The 23,109-nt window shown below is 37.6% G+C and overlaps 1 protein-coding gene across 3 annotated transcripts in view; it reads left to right on the top strand.

Moving 5' to 3' along the window:
• Positions 1–23,109, top strand: part of TSPAN12 (tetraspanin 12) — a 66,302-nt gene that overhangs the window by 24,368 nt on the left and 18,825 nt on the right. For all 3 annotated transcript variants that reach the window (XM_070466540.1, XM_070466529.1, XM_070466534.1), the window contains 2 exons: positions 14,877–14,951; positions 19,306–19,413. In XM_070466540.1, the coding sequence (XP_070322641.1) occupies positions 14,877–14,951; positions 19,306–19,413 (183 nt within the window). The remainder of the gene's footprint in view (positions 1–14,876; positions 14,952–19,305; positions 19,414–23,109) is intronic.

Genomic DNA, 23,109 nt, shown 5'->3' on the forward strand with positions numbered 1-23,109 from the left:
GCCTAGCACCTTTATTTCTAAGTCAAGGTCCATCATATCATTGATTACATGTTCAGCATCTGCCCAGAGTTTCACTCTGTTTTCTCAGAAAATACTTATAGCAACTTTATATGGTTAGATGATTTTATAACTGAGGGAAAGTAAGATGCCCACAGATACACAGCTGCTAGTTGCTTTCATCAGCATTTAGATACAAATTACATTGAAAGTCTGTACATGTTTCACTCCACCACTCAATGACTAGAATACATTTAATTAATTGCTGGCAAAATTTCTATAAGACTTAAATATGCTTCATCTATAATTCCAACATATTCAGTAGTCATTCAACTTTTAAAGGTATATAGTCTTTTGATGTCCTTATTACAAAAGGAATTCTAAAAACCCAACCTTAGTCTCCCTTATCCTGTCCAAGAATCAGACCGCTTCTCTTTTCCTTTCTCACCTCTTTTCTGCCCCTCTCTTTCCTTTTCCCCTCTGTAAATATATGTTGAGTACCCAGTCTGTGATAAACACGAGATACAGAGATGAAATGGGAGACTGCAAAGAAAATAAAAAAGCAAAATAGAGTATTAAAGTTATAAATAAATTAGTGTGGGAACCCTGAATAAGGAGCAGCTGGAGGTTTCCAGTAGATTTTTCAGGAGAGTCTTTGTTTGAGCTGGATGTTGAAAGTGTATAAGAGTTTTCTGGTGGAGGAGAGAAGTTACATGCAGAATGTGTGCAAAGATACAGAACCGTGTACATGTGTTCCCCATCCTGAACCTCCTCCCACATCCCTCCCCATCACATTCCTTAGGGTCAGCTGATTCATGCCAGTATATGGCAAAACCACTACAATATTGTAAAGTAATTAGCCTCCAATTAAATAAATTAATTAATTTTAAAAAGAAGAAAACAAACCACATTAAACAAGCATTTCTTATTTAAAAAAAAAAGAAGAACCATAAAAGAACGTGACAAATTTAGGCAAAACTTAGAAATTCTTGTGGCTGTGGTGTCAGTGAAAAACGATTGAAGTAGTCTGCAGACCATGAAGATCTTTGTAGGAGAGTCTGACATTTTCCCTTGGACTATGGTTAATGAGTGTGTCTAGCATTTGATGAAATGATAACATTTAGGAGTGGAGGCTTTGGGAAGGCTGGCTAGTGGTTATACACAAGTAGGAGACCCGGGTTCCATCCCTGGGTCAGGAAGATCCCCTGGAGAAGGAAATGGCAACCCACTCCAGTGTTCTTGCCTGGGAAATCCCATGGACGGAGGAGCCTGGCAGGCTGCAGTCCATGGGGTCACAAAAGACTTGGACGTGACTGATCGACTGAGCACATAGCCCTAGTCCTTGGAAGCATGGTGGGGTCTGGACCAAGACTTTGGGAACTGGATGGAAGACAGCTGAATTCAGCATACCTTGCTGAGATAGTATTTTTGCACATGATAGTAATGTTTGTATTACTTGACATCAGGAAACAGGATATTATTCAGTATTTATGTGTTTCTCATCTAATAGAAACACCCCATTCAATATAGGCATTTTAATTTGACATGTTAACTAGAATTCTTTTAAAGTTGTAGTTTTAAAATTTAGTTGCTAAACTCACAAAAATTTCAGTCAGAGGAAACCAAAGATGATGTAGACATTTCTGCATCCAGAGGCTCAGTTTGCACGTCTTGGTTTCTTAAATGAAGCTGGCCGGATTGCCTCTAATTATACCCCAGGAAAGCACATAAGCAAATGTATTTGAAAGGTGTCGTGATATTCCTGCCCTTAGTGGTGGGTCTTTGTGACAGGATCTGGAGTGTTCTTTGGACTTTTTGCTTACTTTAGGGTTTGAAGTATGAATGGCTCAAGGTTTTGTATTTCTGACTTTGGTATAATTTAGGTATACTCTGTCATAGTAAGCATTTTAAGCTTTGTTATATATTGTTTCTTCATATATACATTTGTGATAGCTTTGGCTAAATGTAAGCCATATAAGTCTATACCCATTGATTTGGTGAATGTCCCCAGTCTGTGTGGAGTTCAGTGACAGGCATTTCTCTGGCAACACAGGCTCTTGAAAGGGTGATTTCAGCAAATGCTACCTTGAGGCTAATTCAGCAATTGTGTAGAGTTTTTGCTTTCACGTTTGCTATTGACTTCCTTTGGCCTAGGTGAAGCAGTAACTATTCATTTGAAATCATATCAGTGTCTAGAAGACTTAGGAAATAGAGTTAAATCAATAGTGAAGCAAATGACACAAAATATGAGAGAATTAAGAATTGTTTAAACTATAATGAGGAAAATAACTTTTAGAAAGACTTTCTGGAAAAATGAAGTTTATCATTTACTTGTATGCAATATCTGAAGAATGTGAATTTTTCTTTTCTTTTCTTTCTTTCCTTTTTTTTCTTTTTGGCCATGCTGCGTGGCACGCAGGGGCTTAGTTTCCAGTAGGTGATGGTGGTTTAGTCACTTAGTTTCATCCGACTCTTTTGTGACCCCATGGATTGTAGCCCGTCAAGCTCTTCTGTCCATGGGATTTCCAAGGCAAAAATACTGGAGTGGGTTGCCATTTCCTTCTTTAGGGAATCTTCCCAACCCAGGGATCGAACCTGCGTCTCCTGCATTGACAGGTGAATTCTTTACTGCTGAGCTACCAGGGACGTTCCCTGACCGTGTGTGGAGCCCGTGTCCCCTGCAGTGGTAGCTTGGAGTCTTAACCTCTGGGAATCACCAGGGAAGTGGGGCACAGGCTCCGAGGATGTGCTCAAATTAAGATGCATCTTCTCAGCTCACATGACAGAAACGCTAATTTTAGTTTAAGTATATTAGCACTGCAGTTGTATCACTTAGTATTCCTCTTAAGCAATATATTTGAATTACTCAGAAATAAGCGATTCTCCCTGAATTTTCTTTAGATTACCATATTATTTCAGTTTTTCATGCTGTTGTTCAGTCGCTAAGTCGTGTCCGCCTCTTTGCAAGCCCATGGACTGCAGCACGCCAGGCTTCCCTGTAAAACTTTATAATTTGGAAGCTATGCATTTCCTCAATATGGTCACAGCTGTGAAGACATTTTAGAAACATCTTTTAGAATATTGGAATTTTATTAGATTATATATCCAATGTCAGAATTGTTTCTAATTAAGTAAAAATATGAATCTGTTCAGTGACTCTTCTAGGAAACAAGCATTTAAAATATAAATTTTCAAGTTTCTGTGAAGAGGTTACACAGCTGAGTTGAAGACAGGGACTGATAACTTTTAAGGAGACCCTGAGGAGTTTTCCTTTTGTAATTAAAATACTTTAATTCTTAAAGTTCTTTTTTGTGTTGTTAAAGTACTTAAAAAAAAACACACACACATCTATAAGGAAGGATAGATAGCCTCTTCTACTGGAAGTATTTAATAAAGCGACAAGAGGAAGAGTTTGAGCTGAGATCTGAGGGGGGACGCAGAATTCCAGTGAATCATGGGCAGAGGTGGGCGAACGTTGATGGAAAGACCTTTGCTGGGGAAGCAAAGGACTTTGAGAAACTGAAAGGCTACTGGAGAGAGTAACTGTAATAAGATTCAGAAGCCCATGGAGTGCTTGGCAAAGGGCATGTGTAGGTCATTGGAGAGATGTGTGCCAGGCATGCAGGGCTAAGACTTGGCTGTGTGACTTAAGCCAGATTATGGAGATGTCTTGAATATCCTGTGCATATACTCTGCAGTCTGAAGTTTTGGGAGCTGAAGAGTGATGTGATCTGCTCTGTCTTTTGCCACATAACCCTGAAGCAGTATCCCTTCTGGGCTCTTATCTCATTTACCCAGCAGAGGATCACTACCCAATCCTGCCACTCTGGCCTAAGCAGACTTCACATTTAGAGAAACTTTTTTAATGATAGAAGGGAGAATGGAAGATGTACTTTTCTTCTACCAATGTGCCTTAACTAATGAAGGAATAAAGGTTTTCAGGTGGGGCAGTCTAGCTAAGGTTTTAGAAATTTTTCACAGATGTACATCAGACATAAAAATTTTATTACTCTGGATGTTTTGAGTTCAGGTTTAATAGCAAAATTATAGTCATATCAAGCTAAAGTAGGCACCAGGAAACTGGGTGTGGGGCAAGGGTGCCCTCAGGGAGACCAGCCAGACAAGGGCTCTTGTGGAATGGTCAGAACTGTAGTTCTTTGGAATGCTGCCACAGTTTCCCAGGCTCAGGGGAAAAAACGTTCCATAAACAGTTGACTAGTAGCAGAGGATTGTTACAGAACTGCTTAACTTGTTTGAGAACAAAATTTTTAAGCACGTTAGGAGCACTTATCTAATGATAATAGATATGGACCTTTCAAATTGTTATTAATCTGTCTATAAAAGCAGATCTTCAAGGATCTCAACTTTTCAACATTCTTATAACTAAAATATTTGTTGTAACAAACATGCATTTAAAAAAATTCATCTGTAATTTGTGCAATTAAATTGTGTCTTCCACCCATTAGATTCTATTACTGATGTTTGGGCACTTTGGTAACAATTTTGTAATTATATCATTATTCACATATGACTTCCTTTCCCTGAACTTTAAGCGTGACTGTGGACAGGCTTGTGTTCTTACATTTTATTATTTTAAAAAAGAAAATACATATTTTTGGTTCAGGAAGAAAGTATTTTTACTCGAGTAGATTTATCAAAAAAACAATGTACAAAGATAAGTTAAAATGTATATCTTGTCTGAAAATAAAGGTAAAGCAAAAGAATGTGATTTAGAATATAATTTTGCAAATATAGATCAATTCAAAAGTTATTATAGATAGTAAAGTATAATTCTCTTTTTATCTAATAAGTCTCTTAAAATTTCCAGCTTCCTAGCCTGCTATAACTGATGTTGTCCTAAAGATGCCTGTGGTAATGACTGCTGCCCCTCTGGTGCTTGCAAGGAATCTGGCCACATTTGGGTCTGACTGAGAGGCATGATTTGGATCGAATCGAGCCTAGTGTCCTTTGACTGTGTTGCTTAGGATACTTCCTCTGTACTTTCCCACCCAGATTCTGGTGGTGGAGACCCCTGTCTCACATTTTGAGGAATAGCCCAGTAATACATAGAGACAGCCTCTTCTAAGATCAGTAACACCCTGTAAATCTTTTGCAATGGGGCCAAGCTTGTAGACGTTAGCTGACCTGGCTTACAAAGCAACAGAAACTATATGTGGTGACCCGTCTAGCATGACCAGTTAGTTGCTTTATTGTCTCACCCTTAATGGTTTACCTGTCACGATATACATCACTGACCCTGAAAACCCATAGCCCTTGGCTGAGTCCCTCTGATCCTGGCATAACACATTTCTCTGTGTTTGAACTGTGTTCTCATAGTTTGAACTGCGTGTGAAGCAAACACCTACTAATCTGAACTTCACTGGTATCTCTGATAGAGAAACTAGCTCAACAATTACCAGTGTCAATAGATGGAAAGGAGGGTAAATTAAGATACATTATTACAAAAAGTTTTCTATATTTTTACTCAAGTGTAAACATGAACAAAGGACCACAGCTTACCAATCACTTTCTTACTTTAGCTTGCTTTTCTTCATGGGCTCAAGAATAAGACTTTATTTCTTCAAAATCTGGTGTATGGTTCTAGCTTTTTCTTAACTAGATTGAACTGAACTCATTTATGATTCTTTAAAGGACGGAAATTTAATGTTACCTTTTCTTGGAAATTTTTGTAAAGACACATGAAGCATGGTGAATAATCGGCCTTCAGAAAGTACCAAGCCTATGTCTGCTATGACATCGTTTGGAGACTTGGCTAAAACAAAGGCTTTGTGTAGGGATGTGTTCTAAGCACAAGTGCTCTTGGACTGTTAGTAGTTTCATCCGGGTGGATTCTTAACAGAATGTCGGCCGTTCCATTATCTTGTACAAATATTTGGCAGTGGAATTCTCTTATTTACTAACTATAAGTAATATAATATTTTTAAACCTCCAATCACTGGGAAAGGAAAAATAAACAACTGACACAGAGATACTTAACGCTGAAAGCTTGCAGAGTTTAGCATTTGACAGGGTAGAGACTGGAGTTTATCATTTATCATTTAGTGAATTCAGGCTTTCATCAAAATTTTTGTTTATTAAAAGTGTTGGTTACGTAGTATGTAAGTAGGAGTCAAAAGGCACCATGTTTTTAAAATATTCAAATGTCTGGTCAAGTATGTTATATTTTGAAATAGTTTTTATTTGCAGAGAGGTGAGTCTCAGGTTGTATTCATTTTCCAAGATAAGCAAATCTGACTTTGGTGGTTTTAAATTGTGTTGAATGTTACTTAAGAAGAAAACCTGAGTCTTTACTTATAAATTAAGAGACTAGCAGATTAAAGTAACTTTTACAATGTTTATAATTTTTACTTTTTGCTCAGTGAAATATATCCTCACTGAGGAGGTTCTGTGATATGTAGTTGATTATCTGCTTGCTGGCACAGAAAAACTTAGAAGAAAGACATACAGTTTTGCTTTAATGTAAAAATTCTTTTCCAGAAAAACAGTTTGGAGAATAACTACTTTGTCTATTTATGGTAGGGCTTCCCAGGTGGCACTAGTGGTAAAGAATCTGCCTGCCAGTGCTGGAGATGCAAGAGACACAGTTTCACTTCCTGGGTGGGGACGATCCTCTGGAGTAGGAAATGGTATTCTTACTGAGTAGGCTCCAGTATTCTTGACTGGAAAATTCTGTGGACACAGGAGCCTGGTAGGCTACAGTCTATGGGGTTGCAAATAGTCGGACATGACTGAGTGCACACACACACACATGCACACATTATTTGTGGTACATTGGTATAGGATTCTTTGATGCCTTTAGATAGTATATATCTCAGAGTCCTCTGTCCATAAAACTGGATAAGATGAGGCCAAGTTTTATATTAATAGAACATATTTCTTATAAAAAGGCTCTTCATAATTCAACGTATCTTTTCCTATATTTCTCAACTGCTTATAAAGTTTAATATCCTCAATAAATATTAGCACTCAATAAATCGATTGGCTTTGTTAAGGCAGATTGCTTTCTTGTTTTCATTAGATTGATAGAAGTTATAAATGAAAAAATTTAAATGAATCTGTTTTCTTCAAAGTAAAAAGTATTTGAAATATTTTATATAAAAGCTTACTTTTGTATTATTTTCTCAGAAATTTTATTAAATCAATTAATAACAGTAAATAAATAATGCTTATTTCATTTATTAGTGTTTTTATGAAAGTTCAGTGAGTGAACTGTTAAGCACTCATTGGCCATACGGCATTATATTTCATTATAAAAATGGCAAAATATGGAAAAGAACAAAAATTAATTTACTGTTAATTTAAAAAAAGCTGATCTGACTGACTTAATGCAAGTTCAAAACATGAAAAGAGGAGGTGGAATTTTTGATGTAATTTGTCCAGGAACTTGACATAGCAGTTAAGGCAGCATTTGTGCCTTTAACTAGTCATTATTAGGTGGAGGGAAAAAGGAATATTTTTGCTGTCCTTAATATTTTGATATTCTTGGTAGTCTTTTTTTTCCCTACTGGAAAAGGTCAAAGATGAGAATAAGGTGTTTTAGTTTAAGGACAAGAAAGCTTTTGTAAATACCCATGTGAACATGTACTTGTATGCGTGTCTGTTCAGTAGTTGGGATCTATAGGTGGTGGGTTGTAAGGTATTGTTAACATCACCATCAACATGCCTGATATAACATGTACTATTTGCCAGCCACTATTGTACGTGCTTTACATGTATCAGCTCATTGAATTCTCTCAACTATACTATAAGGTTGCCATTGTTGTTGTCTCCTTTTTATATATGGGGACACAGAAACACAGAAAAGTTTAAGTGATGTGCCCAACTATTAAGGGGTCAAGTTGGTGTCTGAATTCGGGATGCTTGGCTGCAGTAACTGTGCTATTAGCATTCTGTTGTCTCTCAGTGAATCTAGTTTCATTCTCTCTTTCAAAGATACAGCTAATCGTATTTTTGCAATATTTATTGAAGAATAACATATAATGGACATACATCCTCGGCATAATAAACGCACATACATTTGTATATATGCATATATATGTATAAGAATACTTGATTTTTACATGCTTTTATATACTTTTAATTATATATATTTACAGTACTTGATTATATGTACAAACATAGATGTTTCTTGAGCAAATAAACTAAATCCAAGCCTCTCTCATGGAACAAAATTGCCCCTGACTTAGAGTTCTAAGCTTCAAAATGTTGTGACTAAAGTGAATTCTCCAAGTTAGAAAATAATCCAGCTCACACTGATTTAAATAGACTGTATGTGTGGTTTTAATAAGCAGTATCACAGGAGAGATTCAAATTTCCAGATAGGGTCTAGTGAAAGAGAGGTCTGGGAGGTTGTAAATCACATTTGTGTGCATGCATGCTAAGTCATTTCAGTAGTGTCCGACTCTGTGACACTGTGGACCGTAGCCTGCCAGGCCCCTCTGTCCATGGAATTTCACAGGCAAGAATACTGGAGTGGGTTGCCATGCCCTCCTTCTGGGGATCTTCCCAACCCAGGGATGCAACCTGCATCTCTTATGTCTCCTGCATTGGCAGATGGGTTCTTTACCACTGGTACCACCTGGGAAGCCCAAATCACATTTAAATATACACCTTTTGTATTTTGTATAGCATTCCTATTTTCAGTTAGTGAAGGTACATTTAGCAAAAGGTGTTTCATCACCTGAGCATAAGTTTCTGTCATTCATCCCCTTTACTCCCAATAACCATGAAGTATAATTGAGCTACTTAAAATTTTGAGCCGTTTTGAATAACCTTTTCTGTACAAAACATATGAAATCCTCCAGCTACCAGCCTTTTAATCTTGATCACCAAGTTGTCAGGGGCAGGGCTATTGTTTAATTTTCTTTTTACTTTTATCAGAATGCTTCATACGCAAAATGTAAATTTAATTCTAAAATGCTTCTTATGAAAAAAGTCCTCCACCTTTATCATTTTACACTCCAAAGAAAGAAGCAACCACTTTCAATTTTTGTTTTAGCAGATTCCCTTGAAATTTTCATCCATGTCTTTACATCACATTTTAATGTAACTCTTCTCATTCTTCTAGTTTTAAGGTCTATCCACAGACATCTATGGAATAGGAGATACTGGTATCCTTTCCTGCCCTCAGCAAACCCCATCCCCCACCACGCTTACTTCCTGTCTCACCTCAACACAGATGTATCATTTTGGTTAGAACAGTGTTTGCATGATCATGACTATGTAAATGTTATTTACAGTAGGGCAAGGTAAATTACTGGATTTACCTTTTCTTTCTGGAATAATCCTTTGGATTTTGGGGGGGATTAATAACTCTCTTTGTTTTTCATGTATTAATATTTCTGTCTAAATTAACTCTAAACTTCCTCTGGTGCATGTTTTCTCCTTGTATATTAAAATATTTGGGGTGTTCTATCGATGATTATTTTTAAAATAACCATCTCAGCGTGTCCTAGGCCCAGTCTAGACTGTTGAAGCTATTGCCGTCATGGGATATCCATTGACCACCATTCTGACATTTCCTTTGCCTCGCTTTTGTTTTAGATCCCTTGTTTCCTGGAATCCAAGTCATTGTCCTACTCTGTTTAGTCTCTCATTTTAGAGAGCATGCCTTCCAGTAGTTTCCTGAAAAAACATACATAGGAAATACATTTTTTAAAAAACTGCCGGCCTAAAAAATGGCTTTATATACCCTTACATGTTCTTTAAAAAAAAAAATTTTTTTTTTGTTGGAGTATAGTTGATTTACAATGTTGTGTTAGTTTCAGGTGCACAACAAAGTGTGATTCAGTTATACATACACATATATTCATTCTTTTTTAGATCTTTTCTCATATTGGTTATCACAGAATATTGAGTAGAGTTCCCTGGGCAGTAGGTCCTTGTTGGTTATCTATCGTATATAGTAAGTAGTATGTGTGTATTAACCTCAAGCTCTTGATTTATCCTTCCTCCCCATGTTTTCCCTTTGGTAAACCATAAGTCTGTTTTTGATATCTGTAAGTCTGCTTTTGTTTAGTAAATAAGTTCACTTGTATAATTTTTAAAAATTAGATTCCGCATATGAATGATAACATACATGTCTTTCTCTGTCTGACTTACTTCACTTAGTACAATAATCTCCATGTGCATCCCTGTTGCTACCCTTACATGTTAATTCTGACGGCTATAGAATGATAGGTTGGAAAGAATTTTTCCCTCTGAATTTTGAAGACAGCCTTCTGCTGCCTCGAGCTTCCAGTGTTTTATTGAGAAGTCCAGTGCTATTTTGGTTTTGAACTTTTGTGGGGAAAGTATTTAAATTCGAACTATTCTGTTTCTAGTGTTCTCCTTTATCCTCGACTGTGCCGCGTGTCCCAGTTTTGAGACCCTGTTTTGCTGTTTCCTCAGAATGACCCCCGCCCCTTACCGGCAGGGGTGGGCGGTGACTCAGCTACATAGTAGGGAAGGGGCCCAGAGGCCTCTGATCGCTTCCCAAGCAACCTTTCCACACATCATCCTCTTTTTAGCTTTACCTTCATCCACTCCCACAGGCGGATGCTCATACTGGGGCTGCCGTACCTGAGCATCTGGGGGGCTCTGTGTATGAATCAGGTTATTCCCAGCTTTCTCCACTGCTGATTAAGCATTCAGCTTCGGGGGACTGCTGAGAAACGTGCTATTCATCTATTTGCTTTGTACCTTCCAAAATATACTTGCTATTGTCTTCTTTTCCTTTACCTCTGGGTTTAGGTCTTTTAAAAATATCCCTTCACTGTTGTTGTAGTGAAGTTTCAAGAGGGAAAAGGGATAAAGGCATGTACTTAACCTACTTTATTTAGAGGGAAATTCTGGGGAGTGGGGAAAGTGTCAGGGAACCAGATTATTTTTATAAATAAATATTTGTTTAAGAAAAGACCTCCTTGAGATTTTGCTCTCTTGTCTGTACACATATAATAAGATGAAATAATCTTTAATAAGGGAAATGAATCCCCTTTATTTCTCTTGGAGGATGTGTTTATTTACAAGTCATGAAGGGTTAAATAGGAAGGCAGGATTTCATGCCTTTACCTTCCTCCTCAAATACATCCAGGGGACAAAGGGACTAGTAAACTGTGCCATTCTTGCCCTTCTGTGGCTAACCTTTGTTTAAAATAACAGAAGAATTGATTTCAGTATTTTGAAAAAAGAAGTCAAGTTCCCCACCCTCCACACCCTTCCTTCTTTAGTTTCCTAATAAAGATGTTTTGTAAAATACCAGTTATATTCTCAGTGGACAGGGATTTTTGCTAAAGATTTCACCAAATAACTTGGGGGATTAGCTGTTCTCTAGTGGAAGTGGCTGGTTGTCTTTAGGATGAAATGAACAGTTTTACTTGCTCTCATCCTCCAATCATAGTTACATCTATTAAAGAAATATTCATGGAGTATGTGTTCTGTGCCAGGCAGTGTGTTAAGTATTTAAAATATAATGGTACTTCTTGTACTCCTGGAGTTTATTTTCTAATAGATACCAAGATATGGTTAATAATAGCTACCCTTTAGGTAATGATTCCTATGGGACAGTTCTTTACCTGGCCAAATCCTCAGTGCAGCACTGCAAGGTAATTTTAATATTCTTATTTTCCAGATGAGGAAATTGAGGCTTAGTGGTTTGCCCAAGGTCATCCAACTGGTATGTAAACGAGCCAGAATTTGAAGCCAGGTCTATTTTATCTCAAAGCTCATGTTCTTACATTTGTATAGTTGAAAAAAGTCAATAAAGCAATTTCACCTACAGTGTTTTATCTAATCTTCTATTATCTAACCCAGTTGAGGATGCTCATTTTTTTTAAACTGAAAGGTAGTTAGTCTCAGCTTGAGAGATTTAGTGAAAAAAATCATTAATTAATTGCATAATTTTGAAGGTGTATCTTATTATCAGCTTGCTTTATTTGATGCAGTTTTTTCATGAACATATGTTTAGGTATAAAACTTATTCATAGAACACAATTTTAGCTTACAGTAGAACTTAGATCTTTTAAGAAAGTCATATCAAATCATTTTTAAAGCAAATAAAATAGTTTGTTAATGCAAATAATTGTATTCTAAGTCCCCTGTATAAATACACTTTCTCAGACTTTGTTTATTTAAAATATTCAGTTGATAGAAGCTCAGGAAAGATGAGGAGAGTTTGCATATGGTTCTTTTTCTTTAACTATGTAAATTGTTTAAAGGCGTACTGAACGATCACAGGATAATCCTCCAAAAAGACATGTAGTAAAACAGAGAGGCAATATTTAGAATAGAAATGTGTAAGCAGAAGTCAAGGGGAATCAAATGTTGACAAGAAACTCAGAGCTTAAATTAGCCAGAGAAATTCAAGGAAATCTGAATTTTTTTTTTTTTCAGTTAGTAAGCTGATCATTATTCGCACCGACATTTATTAAATACCTGCTGTGTGACAGGTGCTCCTTAGGCTCTGAGGATAAAATAATGTTTATGAACAAGATCCCTGCCAGCCAGAATTGATGGCCTGGCAGGTTAGTGAGCACAGTGACTTGTGGGCGAGGCAGCCAACTGGTTTAAAGGCTGAAGCCGCTGAGAGCTGATGTACCGCAGCTCTGCTATGCAAGGGGGAGGAGAAATGCAAAATGATAAAGAACGAGAGATGAGATACTGGGAAACAATGATGAGGAAGAAACTGCAGCACACTGCAGGGAATTAACGGCAAATCCAGGAGCAAAGGACGGGTCCATATAGGATTGTATTTCAAAAACTACCTCAGAATAGCATTTGGGTAATACTTTACAAACTCACAATTTAAAATTTTCCAAACCACTCTCCCATGTGTCAAGTCAGATCATAACGGTGAAGACTTTCTATCTTCATCAGACAGATGAGCAGACTGAACTCAGGGCAGTTTGATGATTTTCCAGAGATCATAGTTGTTTCAGAGCTGAGTTTGAACTGCTGTCGGCCGACTCCAAATTCAGAGCTTTCCCCACCGTTCTAGGACAGCATTTGTGGAGGACGAGGGGAAGAGTCGCCCTGCAAATGCGATTGTGTGGTGAGTCGCTTAGTCGTGTCCAGTTCTTCGTGACACCATGGACTGTAGCTCTCCAGGCTCCTCTGTCCATGGGGATTTTCCAGGCAAAAATAATGGAGTCGATTGCCGTGCCCTTCTCCAGGGGATCCTCTCGGCCCAGGGACTGAACCCAGATGTCCCACATCACAGGCAGATTCTTTACTGTCTGAGGCACCCAGGAAGCAAGTGTGATTGGTACAGATCATCTCCGCACACCATGTGTGTAGGGGAGAGTCAGAGCTTGAGAGACACATGCTGACATCATTAGGAGAGATCCACTAATGTTTCAGTGATGGTGAGGACAACAGACGGTTTTGTGGTGAAATGTGATACGTATGTACACTTCCTACCATAACAAAGCTCAGCGGGAGCTGTTGCTGAATTCTTTGCTGGTTTTGTTCTGTGTAAACTATGGATTAACACCAGGTTTTATAAATGCTGCTCTTAGATCCAGCCCTTAAACTAAAAGTGACTGAGTGATTCTTTGTGCAATGATCAATACGAGGATGACTTTATCTCACCCTAACCCTAACCGGAAGTCAGTTTTGGACAAAACTTAGGTTGGAGATCTGAGAAGCAAAAGTATATCATAGTGTAATTTTTTTTTTTTTTTCTGGAGTCTCAGTTTCTCCTAGGATCTTATCAAGGATAACATTTACCTAGCATATAGTTATTGAACATTTGTTGGGTTTTTTTGTAATATAAGGTGCAGATATGGTATTGTTCATGTCTAGACATTTCTTAAGTATTAAGGTAAGTTTGGAGAAAAACTGACTTGGAGTACTGTGTTCACTAATTTTCTTCTAATTACTTTAAGGCTAAAATCTTCAAAGTAAGGCAGCACTTGGAAATGAGATCTGAGTAGATTGAAACTGACCAGAAATACTACATAGGGTGAAAATAAAAGGGCTTATAAAATGGAATCTCTTTAAGAAAATACTACTTTATCTTTTGTATAGCAATGGTCCCCAACCTTTTTGGCACCAGAGAAGACGAATTTTCCATGGCTGGCCTGGCTTCTCTGGTTGCAGAGCACAAACTCTAGGCCTACGAGCTTCTCTAGTTGCAGTCCATGGGCTCAGTAGTTGTGGCTTGCTGGCTGTAGGGTTTGTGGGCTCAGTAGGGTTTGTGGGCTCAGTAGTTGTGGCTTGTAGGCTTTGGAGCTTGATCTCAGTAGTTGGGGCACATGGGCTTAGGTGCTCCACTAAGGCATTCCACTGGGCATGTGGAATCTTCCCAGACCAGGGATTGAACCCATGTCCCCTGCAGTGGCAGGCGGATCCTTACCCACTGCGCCACTAAGAAAGTCCAGTGGAGTTGTTTTGATTCTGCTGGAATTAGTGAACTTTCAGAAAGCGCATTCTTTCTCACCCTTTTACTATTTACTTCTGTAAAGTGAGCTGCATGACTGGAGAAGTGGCAAGGAACAGCACATAGAACATGCTGCAGTGGTCTAGGTCTCTAAAATTTATTATGCACATTCTCGAGCAAGTCATATTGTATACTTTTCTCATTAGTTTCTTGATTTGTAAAATAAGGTAGTGTTAGTGTTGAGAGATAATTATAAAAGCATTTGATAAATGAAACACTATCCAAATGACCCACTTAGGTAAGTATTGAATGTTGCCTGCCGATGCCTCAAAATTTGCTGAAATTTTCCCCATCTGCTCCCAAGGGAGGGAGCTTCTTGAATATATGCCTCTGCTTTCTTGTCCTTTGGGTGAGCAACACTGAATAATACTTAGCTTGTCTCTGATGACCGTATTTTACTTTGATTCTATCCTAACAGCATTCATTTTCTGTTCTCCTACAGTATTTTGGAAGTTTACTTGTCATTTTCTGTGTAGAACTGGCTTGTGGTGTTTGGACATATGAACAAGAAATAATGGTGAGTTCAAAATGGAATATAACCATAATCTGAAACAGTATTCATTCAGCCTTTTAAATCCAATACTCTGGAGTTGTTAGGCACATGATTATTAATTTGAATGTTTATGCTTTCTGTCACAATGCATACTCCCGATACTTCTAAAATGTAGTGTTTTCTCTCCTGTCTCTACATCATAGTTCCAAAGTATAATTTGTAATATTTCATTTCCTCTACTCCAATACATGTCTTTAATTCCACAGATTGCTTAAACATGGATCTAATAAACCAAAAATAATATATGTTCTCAAATAATTTTATGAACTCTGAGTGAATAATATGAAATGTTCACATTTGCAACAGGACTTGAGAAATCTTGAAAATATACTTGAGAACCTTATAAAATCCTGCCTTCAGCTGTAAGCTGATGTCTAGGAAATATGCCCTCCTGTTTACAGCAAGCTGAAGTGTCTTCTGCCAAATTAAGAAGTGTGTGTTAGAATGAATGAGAATGAGAGTTTCTTAACCTTAAGATTTTACCAGCCATGTTTGGTTTACCACTCACACCTTTGCTCCCCTGGACATTATTACTTCTTAATTCTTTGCTCACTCCATTGGAAAAATTGGTGCATTGATTATCAGTGAGGTCAAGCACCTTTGCATGTCTGTGAAGGCTGGCTACTCTGAGGCTCATAGAAGAATTCTATTTGAGGAAGATGATGTTTTTTCCAACATGTAGTCTTGAGTTGTGTACAGCAGGAGTCCATCAGAGTAATTCTTTAAAATGCACAGTATAAGGCTCTAGGCCAGACCTGCTAAATTGGAATAGAGGGAAATGCCGGGACTGAGTATTTGTATTTGTGGAAAGTTCTTCAGATTAGTCTTCAATATTTCAAAACTTAACAGCACTCTTTTTTACTTTTTCAATAAAGAAGGTTTTTTGTTTGTTTGATTGATTTTTTACTATGTATTTATTTGTCTGCATGGCGTATGAGATCTTAGTTCCTTGACCAGGGATCAAACCCTTGCCCACTGCAGTGGAAGCATGGAGTCTTAACCTCTAGATCACCAGGGAAGCCCCTAAGAGCTCTTAAGAAGAGGAGATTCTTTTACACCTGTTTCTGAGAGGCATTTTGGGAGCCGTGTAAGAAAATTGAAGACATTTCTGGTACTGATGCAGTTTTTAAAGATTCTGTGTTGAATCTGCTACTGTACTGTGCCTCTGTTTCAATACTAAGTGATAATTATAGGCTAGTGGATATTCTACATACTTCAGCTTACATGTAGACTACCCTTTGACACTGCCACGCCCCTGAACCCCTCTGAAAACACTCATGCTTTCAATATGTGACAACTCTCAGGAGGAAGAGGGAATTTATGGTTATTTTCTTCTCTGTTAAAAATTGAAAAGTCAGGGAAGGTTCTAGCTAGTTTAATATAAAGTTAAGCACTATCTTCAAAACAAAATGTCCCATTAAAATAGAAAGGCTCTTGCTGTCTTTGAGAATCATATTTTCACACTGTCCCTAGAAACTTGGTATGTTAAGGAAGTGAAGTGGTAATTGGGTCCAGGGACTCAGTTTTGGTGTCATTAATTGTTTCTGATTTCAAAAAACACATGGATCTCCTTAACATTCAAGAATAGATAGTAAATTGTATAATTCTCATAAATTATACAGTAATTATACAGTAAATTGGTGCTGGGTAAGATTGAAGGCAGGAGGAGAAGGGGAAGACAGAGGATAACATGGATGGATGGCATTACCAACTCGATGGTCATGAGTTTGAGCAAACTCCAGGAGTTGGTGACTGACAGGGAAGCTTGGTGTGCTGCAGTCCATGGGGTTGGAGAGTTGGACACGACTGAGTGACTGAACTGAACTGTCTAATTCTTGATGGCCTCATCTCAACTTCTGTGTTCTTTTTTGGTAATTAAAAGGTTTTTCAAAATGAGTCTACTTTCTAGTGGATTTTAAAAATGGTTTATATAGTGTATATGTCATACTAATATTTGATTAATTTCCTAAGTCATAACAAGTTTGAAATGAATTAATTTAAGTATTTGAAAGGAAATCTTTGGACTCTAATGCAATTCTAAGGAACTTGAGGAGACAGAAAGGAATGTAATTTTTTTTTTTTGGAATGTATGTATTTTAAGTACTTTCTTCTATTCTACGAAGGGGTGATGGGCAAATATTTTCTTAGTATCACAGTGGTGCTCCATGGGTGTACACTGCTGTGCCAGCTGAAGCAACATCACTGTTTTGCTTGTGTAAACCACCCCCCCCATTAAGTCATCAGGATAAAATAAGGGCTGTTTAAAAGAGAAATGTGGAAAGTAGTCCTTTAGGAAAAAAGTTTGTCAGAATTTTTTTATTGCTTTTGCACTAATAGCAGTGTGAATGAAAAGTGCCATTAAGGTTTATTAGCTGCCAAATTTTGCAGAACCCGGCCTTTACATAGAATGGGCTTTGTGCTCTTAGCTGTTCCATGCAAGAAGCCAATATACATGTGTATTTTCCTTCATGGCCAGATCACTGTATTTTGTGCCAGAACCTCAATGACCTCCTCTGTTTCTTGCTATATTTAGTCTCAGATGGATTGTGGTCACAAGAGGGAAAGGACTTATATTTATTTTGGAAAATAAATTAAAAATAAGACTGTTCTAATAACCAGATCTAATAACCAAAAAGGTCCTGATGCTGGGAAAGATTGAGGGCGAGAGGAGAAGGTGGGCAATAGAGGATGAGATGGTTGATGGCATCATCGACACAATGAACAAGAGTTTGGGCAAACTCTGGGAGGTAATGAAGGACAGGGAAGCCTGGTGTGCTGCAGTCCATGCGGTTGCAAAGAGTCAGACACAACTTAGTGACTGAACAACAACAATAACCAAATTAAGATATTTGGCATCAGACAGCCTATTTCCCCATTATTTCTGTTTTTTATACATATTCACCTAACATTTATCATTCCTTCTCTAGATAAAATCTGTCAATAATATTAACTGCTTCAGATTATACATTTCTAGAGAATTTATTTCATTTCCATTTATTTTATGGTCAAAGGATATGAGATAATAAGAATTTATAGGAAGTAGCTTGAACTTTGGTTAGTTCTCTGAACTTTGTTGAAACCATATGAACACAAGGTATACCCAATCAGCTCTTATTTAGGGAACAAAGTTGTGTGCCTAGATGTTGGAGTGTTTTCTTTTGTATTGTGCATTTCCAAGGAATAAAAAGTAAATTTAACAAAGGAACAAAATGAAGATTTTTTGTGGCCAGGAATTTTTAAACTACTGTTGATATTACTATTGTTAAAAATAAGATTTCAAAAAGATATGAATCTTGAATTAGTGTCAAATTTGCTTAACTAAGCCCAGTTCATATTGCTCCATAGATCAGATGAGGACGTCTGTCTAGTCTCCTAAGAGTTACTTTAATACCACAGATGTGGAGAGACTAGGATTTGTGTGACCCCATTTCTCCTGTGGCACTATAGATAAATCTATACAAACCCTTCCAAAAAGGTTGAAGAGGAGGGAATACCTTCCAACTCTTTCTATGTAGCCAGGATTATCATGATGCCAAAACTAGACAAAGAGATTAAAAGAAAACTATAGATTAATGTCCCTCATGACAGCTGTAAAAATTCAAAACAATGTTTTAATAAATCAAATTTCAGCTATAAGAAAATCACAGCATGATACTCTGAAACTGGATTTCTTGCCACTGTTGTGTTGTGTACCTGAAGCTCTGTTGTGATTAAACTCTGTTAATTGCCTCTAAAATCCAATTCTTGAAAATGTATTTACAAGGTTATTCTAGAATGAGGCTTGACTTGAGCTGCACTCTTTCTCTTCTTAATTCTTCTCTGTTTATTTTAGTATCATAATCTGTAGTCACTTCAAAGAACAATTTCATAGCATTAGGTACTCAAAGCAAAGGGCATTTTTCAGCAGGGATCATTTGTTATTAGGAGCTGTTCAGGTGTATCTATAGAACACGTTGCAGGCAGATTCTTTACTGTTTGTGCCAGCAGGGAAGACCATAGAACACATAAGTTATTTGTTTGTGATTTCCTTAAACTTGATATTGGCATTAAGTGATTTCACATTATTCTGCTTAGTATGAAGTACCTCCTCATTTAGCACATGTAGAGATTATTCACTAAGTATTTAATAACCCTGAGTTAATTTAAACCACAAACAAATATAAATTTAAGATAGTATTTGTCAATTGCAGTATATTCCAATAAGTATATGTGGATGAGTCTATGAGTGATTTGTTTGTTAATATGTAAACATATATGTGTCTGAATGTGGCTGTTTGAATGTTATAGTTGTTGATATTTTGTTTCTTTTAATCTCTAGGTTCCAGTTCAGTGGTCAGACATGGTCACTTTGAAAGCCAGAATGACAAATTATGGCTTACCGAGATACCGGTGGCTTACTCACGCTTGGAATTTTTTTCAGAGAGAGGTAAGTGCTGCATTTTCTAAGGTAAGGGTTATGGTATAAATGCCACATTTTCATGAGTGTGCAGAGCTTTGGCTTTGGTCATTTTCTCTGTGTTGAACATTTAAGCCCATGATTTAGTTACCACTGGTGTAGTTCTTTATCAAGAAATACTTGAAGTGCTCTATGCCCTGCTTTTCTTTCCATATACATCATTTCCCCTTCATTTCACACGGTTCACATGTAGAGTGTTTTAAAGCTCTTTTGCTAAACTACTGTAAATTTTCTTTTTTAATGAGAATTCCTTGATAATTACCCAAGCTCTATTTGAATGGATCATTTTTCATGATTTTTAGAGCTCTCTATAATTTAAACACCATTAAGAAATTTAAAATAATGGGTCTCATTGGGGAATTAGGACTCAGTATATCATTAAAAGCATAGATTTTTAGAAAGAAAGACCTTCCTTCAAATTCCAGCTCTGCTGCTTACTATTACATGAGCTTCTGTAATTTTCTTAACTTCTTTAAGCCTCAGTTTCCTCATCTGCAAAATCGGGATAATAAAAGCCCCTGTCTCTTCTGGGTGTTGAGAAAATTAAATGGGATCCTGAGTTTGATCTCATTTAGCTTATCATTGTTAACAATAACATTACAAAGTTAGGTGCTTTTAGATTTTCCTACTTACCCTGCATATAGCACCTCATCCCATTATCTTCTCAAACAAGGACTATATTTAGATGCTTAAAATCTGGTTACTTTAACCGTTGATTCAAGCAAAGTTCTTCTCCCAAGCAGTTTCCTTGTGATTGGAGTGAGATTCTCAGGTGACCAAATATATCTCTTTCTGTTCATGTCATTTAAGCCTGGGCTCCGAGTGTTTGAGGATCAGTGTCTTGCACGATAGATGTCCTGCTCTCTGCTCAGTCACTCTGGCTTGGATACGGGCAGAGGTTCAAGTCCAGGGTAATCTCCAAATCTGGCTCTTTGTGTTACAGTTGTTGAGATGGTGAAAATTATCACTGCAGCACAGATTTCCTGTTTATGTAAATGCTTCCTGACTTTGTTTGTTTACTTTTCATCGGTACTAAAAGCAATGTGAAGGGAAAATAAATGAAGCATGTGGGGAATTTATAGTAAGCTGTGTTCAGCTACTGCTCTGAATGGGAGCTTCCCAGAGCTTTTTATTTTCTGAGATTTGTGATGTAGACCATGATATTCCAAGTCGAAAAATAAAGTGAGTTTTTTTTTTTCTCCCCCTAATGGTACAAAGAGGGATCCAACTTAGGGAGACTGTATAGCACTGCAAGTGATAGCACGCCTGTTTTTGGATTTGTTGTATAGTAAGTTCTCTCCTCCATCGTGTAGGCCTATTTCACCCAAAGGGAGGTGGTGGGGAAGATCTCTGGGCCTCCTGGAAGAGTTTTTGAAAGGCACTTGTATTAATTCACTAGAGCTGCATTCATAACAAAGTACCACAGACTGGGTGGCTTAAACATCAGAAATGTATTGTCTCACAATTCTGGAGGCTGGAAGTCTGAGATCAAGGCATCAGCAGGATTGCTTTTTTTCTGAGACCTCTGTTCTGGGCTTGTGGATGGCCAAAGTCATCTTCTCCCTATGTCTTCTTTTGTGCCATCTTCCCTCTGTGTTTAAATTTCCCCTTCTTATAAAGACATCAGTCATATGGGATTCCCTGGAGAAAGAAATGGCAACCCACTCCAGTATTCTTGCCTGAAGAATCCCATGGACAGAGGAGCCTGGTGGGCTACAGTCCATGGAGTTACGAAGAGTTGGACACGACTGAGCGACTAAACAGCAGCATGTGGGACTAGGGCCCTCCCTGCTGCTGCTGCTGCGTCGTTTCAGTCGTGTCCGACTCTGTGCGACCCCATAGACGGCAGCCCACCAGGCTCCATGTCCCTGGGATTCTCCAGGCAAGAACACTGGAGTGGGTTGCCATGTCCTTCTCCAATGCATGAAAGTGAAAAGTGAAAGTGAAGTCGCTCAGTCGTGTCCGACTCTTAGCCACCCCATGGACTGCAGCCCACCAGGCTCCTCTGTCCATGGGATTTTCCAGGCGAGAGTACTGGAGTGGGGTGCCATTGCCTTCTCCACCACCCTTATTACCTTAGATTAATTAAATTACTTCTGTAAAGATTTTTCTTCCCAAATATGGTCACATTCTGGAGGTTAGAACCTCACCCCATGAATTTTGCTGGTAGGGTCGGGAGGACACAGTTCAGTTGATAACACTCTTCTTCCAAAATAAATTGTAGAGCTGAAAGCAACCTTGTCAGGCAGTAGTTTTCCTGATTTTTCATTCGGTGTGGTTTTAGGCATGCACCTCACCTTAGCAGACACTCACTTGAGCCCTAGTGATGTTTATTCACCACTTTAAAAAAAAAAGCTGATGCTAAAAATGTATTTTTTTTTAAACATAGAGGTGGGAGTTTAGGCTTGGGAATGAATAGGCTCCATCACTCACTGATTGGTGATCTTGGTAACTTACTTGACCTGTTCATCAGAGCCTGTGGTTCTGCTTACCTGAAATGGTGGTAGGATTTTCCAGTTTGACAACCTGTTAGAGCAGTGATTCCATCTCACAATGTGACTACAGGAGGCGGGAATAGCCTCAGGAGATGTAGTCCATAGTCATGTATGGCTTAAGAATGAGTTTGCGTCATAAGGCAGTTTTCAGGAAGAATTTCAGTATCAATTCAGTATCTTCTATTGATGAAGAAAAACAATTATGTAAAAAGAAACAATATCTCAGTGACTTATTAAAATAAAAAAGTGTTTGGCCCAGAACATGAAATGCTTAAATTATTTGGAAAAGTCATTTCTGTGCTGCCCCTCACTTCGTGACAAGGCCAGATAAATGGACTGTTCTATTGTGGATGGAGTCAGAGTGTTTCCAGAACTGTCCTCCTGTCATCAACACAGAAAAACACACGATGTTAGGAAATGAGAAGTAGGTTTCCTCTGCATGCAGGGATTTAAAAAGACTAACTTGGAAATGTAGTAGTTTATGATTTTGGGAAAGTAGTCATTTTTACTATATGTGTTTTCTTATGGATACTTAATGACAGGTGAAATATATGGTATTAAAATGTTTGCCTTAATTTGTGATGTTTGTGGTATATTTGTATCTTTTAGACAAAAATATATAAAAGGAAAATACTAAAATTATTTCTTAAGTTTCTTGGAAAATTTAATATTACTCATAGCATCAGTGATTCATCATTTATAGTATTCAAGATGATTTTTTTTCTCTTTCAAAATTAGAAGTTTAAACAACTGAAAACATGTTAAATCATCTCTTGCTTCATTTCACAAAAGAAGTTCAGAATCCTTTAAAGTTTATTTTAGATAAATTTTGAAATGGTGGGTTGTGATATTTTATGATGCAGTGTTAATCCTGAACACAGATTGATCAATTGGCCTACATAATTTGCAAAGCCAGCCGCTTCTGGCAGAATTCTTCTCAGTGACTGCCCATGCATAGTCCTTCTTTCTGACTGTTGGAAGAGTAATCCTCCTCTACCCAAGGGCAGAAAGTTTTCATAGTTAATTACTCTGAATCTAATCTAAATATGTCCTTAAGCAGTGTTTCTAAACCTTGGCCAAAGAAAGTTTTTGTTAATACTTGGTGAAATGAGACTGAAAAAAACAAAAAGCAAAAAACTTTAGTTTGTCTTAAACCCAACTTTATTCAAGC

Source organism: Odocoileus virginianus, chromosome 1 (assembly GCF_023699985.2).
Source record: "Odocoileus virginianus isolate 20LAN1187 ecotype Illinois chromosome 1, Ovbor_1.2, whole genome shotgun sequence".
Taxonomy (NCBI): Eukaryota; Metazoa; Chordata; class Mammalia; order Artiodactyla; family Cervidae; genus Odocoileus; species Odocoileus virginianus.